Below are 1,720 nucleotides of genomic sequence, written 5' to 3'. Positions count from 1 at the left end.
CCCACCCAGTAGGGATGAGCCCGCGTCACCCACAAGGCCTGGTCCTCGCTCAGGCCCTCGGTGTCTGAGCCTTTCCAGGCTGGTCCTTGCCCCACCGCCTCCCCCATGCCCCTTCTGCAGGTTGGCACCAGCCTGATATATCCCCACCCTTTAATCTTCACCTTGTGGCCCCCACAACTGCCCTAGGGCTCGGGATGCCCTGACTGAGGGCAAGAAGGAACTCTGAAAGCTGCAGCCAGGGCTGTGACCGCCGCTGACCAGAAGGCACCCCAGTGGAGGGAAGGGCTAGGGCAGAGGCTGGCCACGGAAAGCTGCATGGGCTGCAGGCTGGGGTGACCAGAGATGTGCAGTGGACAAGGCAGGCCCCGGCGTGGCCCCCACCCCATCTGTGCCCCCGCCCCCAGGAGGACAAGGGGACACTCACTCAGGAAGAAGTACAGGTGCTGGTGGTTGTAGGGCAAGTATCTGCGCTTCTTCTTGCCGTACTGTGAGGATACAGGTGGCCCGTTGGGGAGGGCGGCTCTCCAGGCCCTCCTTGCCCTGGGCAGGGCCAGGGGGCTGGCTGGGCCAAGAGGCCAAGGCAACTCTGGATTCTAGCCACTGGGAGGTGGGGCGGGGGCACCCTGGGAACAGGGGCTCTGCCTAGAACTAGATAGAGTAGGGGGCGGGGCCACCTCGGAGCTGGGGGGCTCTGGGGCCACCAGGTTTCCGCTGCAGGCCTGGCCTGAGCGTGTCCCCCCACGCACCTCAACGGACGACTCCCCCAAAAGGAAGACAGGCGCCACAGTCACGTCTGGGTCCTTGTGGAAGATGTTGGGCTTGGCGTGGTGCTGGAAGTGGCGGAAGTTCCACCAGTGCGCAGAGAAGCCCTGCGGGGGAGGGGGCTCTCAGGTGTGGGGCCGGGTTATGCCCACCTCCCCATGCAGCCCCGTCCCCACTCGGCCCCCGCCGGCAGCCCGCCTTCCGCCCCCACCCTCACCTTCAGCTGCCCCATCACAAACTGCTGGGCCAAGTGGTTCCACCGGGAATTCCTGAAGATGGACGTGTGGCCCAGGTCGTGCTGCAGACACCAACTCTGGGCCTGGGGAGACACAGGGTCCGGGGCTGTGGCAGGGAGCTGCCGGGGGTCCAGCCCGGAGCCCTGGCCAGCCAGCCCTCCCAGCTCGCAGGGCACCGCCACAGCTCACGTTCCACTCTAGACCCTAGTGGACCAGCTTCCTTTTTTTTTTTTTTTAATTTAGTTTTTATTTTCTGGCCGCCCAGCACAGCATGTGGAATCCCCTGCCAGGGATTGAACCTGCACCCCCTGCAATGGAAGTGCCGAGTCTTAACCACTGGACTGCCAGGGAAGTCCCCAGATTCATCTTTTAAGAGACAAGGACAGCTGAGCTGGGGAGGTCCAGGGGCTGCAGGCAGCAGCCTTCCAGCTTTGGACCCTGGGCTCCCTGAGGGGTACTAAGTAAAGCGCTTCCTTAGTTCATTTAAAATGAAGCTGGACTTATGGGGCCTCTAGCTGGTCATTCTTTGTTTGCAGACAAAGAAACAAATGTTTTCTTTCTTTGCTGGTCAATGTTTGTTTTCAGCAAACATTTCCCAAGTGCCCGCGTGTGCCAGGCCATGGCTGTTGTCAGTCTAGGTGTCTACAAGACAGTGCTGGGTCACCTGGGAGATGGCCAGGATGAGGGCAGCCAGGGTACTGGGCACCCAGCCGGGGCCAAGC

General features: G+C 62.0%; 1 protein-coding gene across 1 annotated transcript in view; it reads right to left on the bottom strand.

Annotated features, from left to right (window-relative positions):
- The window catches only part of FADS3 (fatty acid desaturase 3), a 15,726-nt gene that overhangs the window by 3,345 nt on the left and 10,661 nt on the right, over positions 1–1,720 (bottom strand). Inside the window, exons 4-7 of the mRNA XM_010854059.1 lie at positions 1,663–1,720; positions 980–1,081; positions 747–869; positions 425–485 (exon numbers count right to left, since the gene is read on the bottom strand). Coding sequence (XP_010852361.1) covers positions 425–485; positions 747–869; positions 980–1,081; positions 1,663–1,720 — 344 coding nt within the window. The remainder of the gene's footprint in view (positions 1–424; positions 486–746; positions 870–979; positions 1,082–1,662) is intronic.

This window comes from Bison bison, unplaced genomic scaffold, assembly GCF_000754665.1.
Source record: "Bison bison bison isolate TAMUID 2011002044 unplaced genomic scaffold, Bison_UMD1.0 scf7180017864334, whole genome shotgun sequence".
Lineage (NCBI taxonomy): Eukaryota > Metazoa > Chordata > Mammalia > Artiodactyla > Bovidae > Bison > Bison bison.
Note: the sequence above shows the minus strand (reverse complement) of the source record. Positions and strands in the feature narration are given on the sequence as shown.